This window comes from Trichoderma citrinoviride (genome assembly GCF_003025115.1).
Source record: "Trichoderma citrinoviride strain TUCIM 6016 unplaced genomic scaffold BBK36scaffold_363, whole genome shotgun sequence".
NCBI classification, from domain to species: domain Eukaryota; kingdom Fungi; phylum Ascomycota; class Sordariomycetes; order Hypocreales; family Hypocreaceae; genus Trichoderma; species Trichoderma citrinoviride.
This window is the reverse complement of record NW_020195071.1, coordinates 1-844: the sequence shown is the minus strand read 5'-3', so window position 1 is coordinate 844 and position 844 is coordinate 1. Positions and strand designations below refer to the sequence as shown.

General features: G+C 48.8%; 1 protein-coding gene across 1 annotated transcript; it reads right to left on the bottom strand.

Moving 5' to 3' along the window:
• Positions 1-483: 483 nt before the first annotated feature.
• Positions 484-822, bottom strand: BBK36DRAFT_1164048 (hypothetical protein; the record flags this gene model as incomplete). Its single annotated transcript, XM_024894605.1, has 2 exons — positions 484-502; positions 563-822. 2 exons carry the CDS (start codon positions 820-822, stop codon positions 484-486), a joined length of 279 nt encoding a protein of 92 aa, XP_024744737.1.
• Between the last annotated feature and the right edge of the window lie 22 nt (positions 823-844).

The window sequence follows — 844 nt, the reverse complement described above, 5'->3', positions numbered from 1 at the left end:
CTATACTGTATGTGCCATGCCTTCAAGGTTCTCATCAATCTGATCGTTGTTTTCGACAGTGACGCTCCTACCTAATGATTTGAGGGTGAGAATTAGGGAGAAGCTTTTTATTTGTGCTTCTCTTATATCTCTTTTCCGTCCGCCATTGCTGTCGTTTCTGCCTTTTTATCCCCTGTATTTCTTCTTTGCTACAAAACCAGGTTTCTCTGTCACTGCTTTCGTCTCAAGATTGCTTCACCCAGCCTCTGATGCGTACGAGTTATCCCTATGCAGCCCAGCGACAGCGCAGCCATCAAACAGGATGGTTACCGCTGTTATAGAAATAGAACTGCGACTCTGCAGTATACTATATGTAGCAGCGGCTGTGTCTGGTAATGGATGCCTTGTCTGGGGAACAGTGTCTTGGTAGACTGGATGAGGTTGCCTGGTTCCCTCGTGGTCCTCTGGATCAGTCCAGGCTCAACCTAGACAGCATCAACAGATTTATTCTCGTTCAAACATTCTGTCATTCGTAATTCATTACGCGTTATTTATTTTCTTCGCCATAAAGTGTCATGATGACTTCGCCTCCTTCTCCTGCATCTCCCTCCACTGCCTCTCGACCTTGATATTCTGCCAGAACCTCCAGCTTGCCAGTGCCACTGCCAAAGGTGGGAATCCCAACATCAGCCACGCCCACCATTCTGGATTCGCTTCTTTCAGCTTCCGCATCTCCTCATCCAACGCTGCTTTGAGCTCGTCCTTGGATCCGTCATTCCATAGCACCACTCCCTTGCCCTCGCCCGCGTACAGGCACCTCTTCGCCTTGAGACGCACATCCATCTGACTCTTGACCCTATTCTCG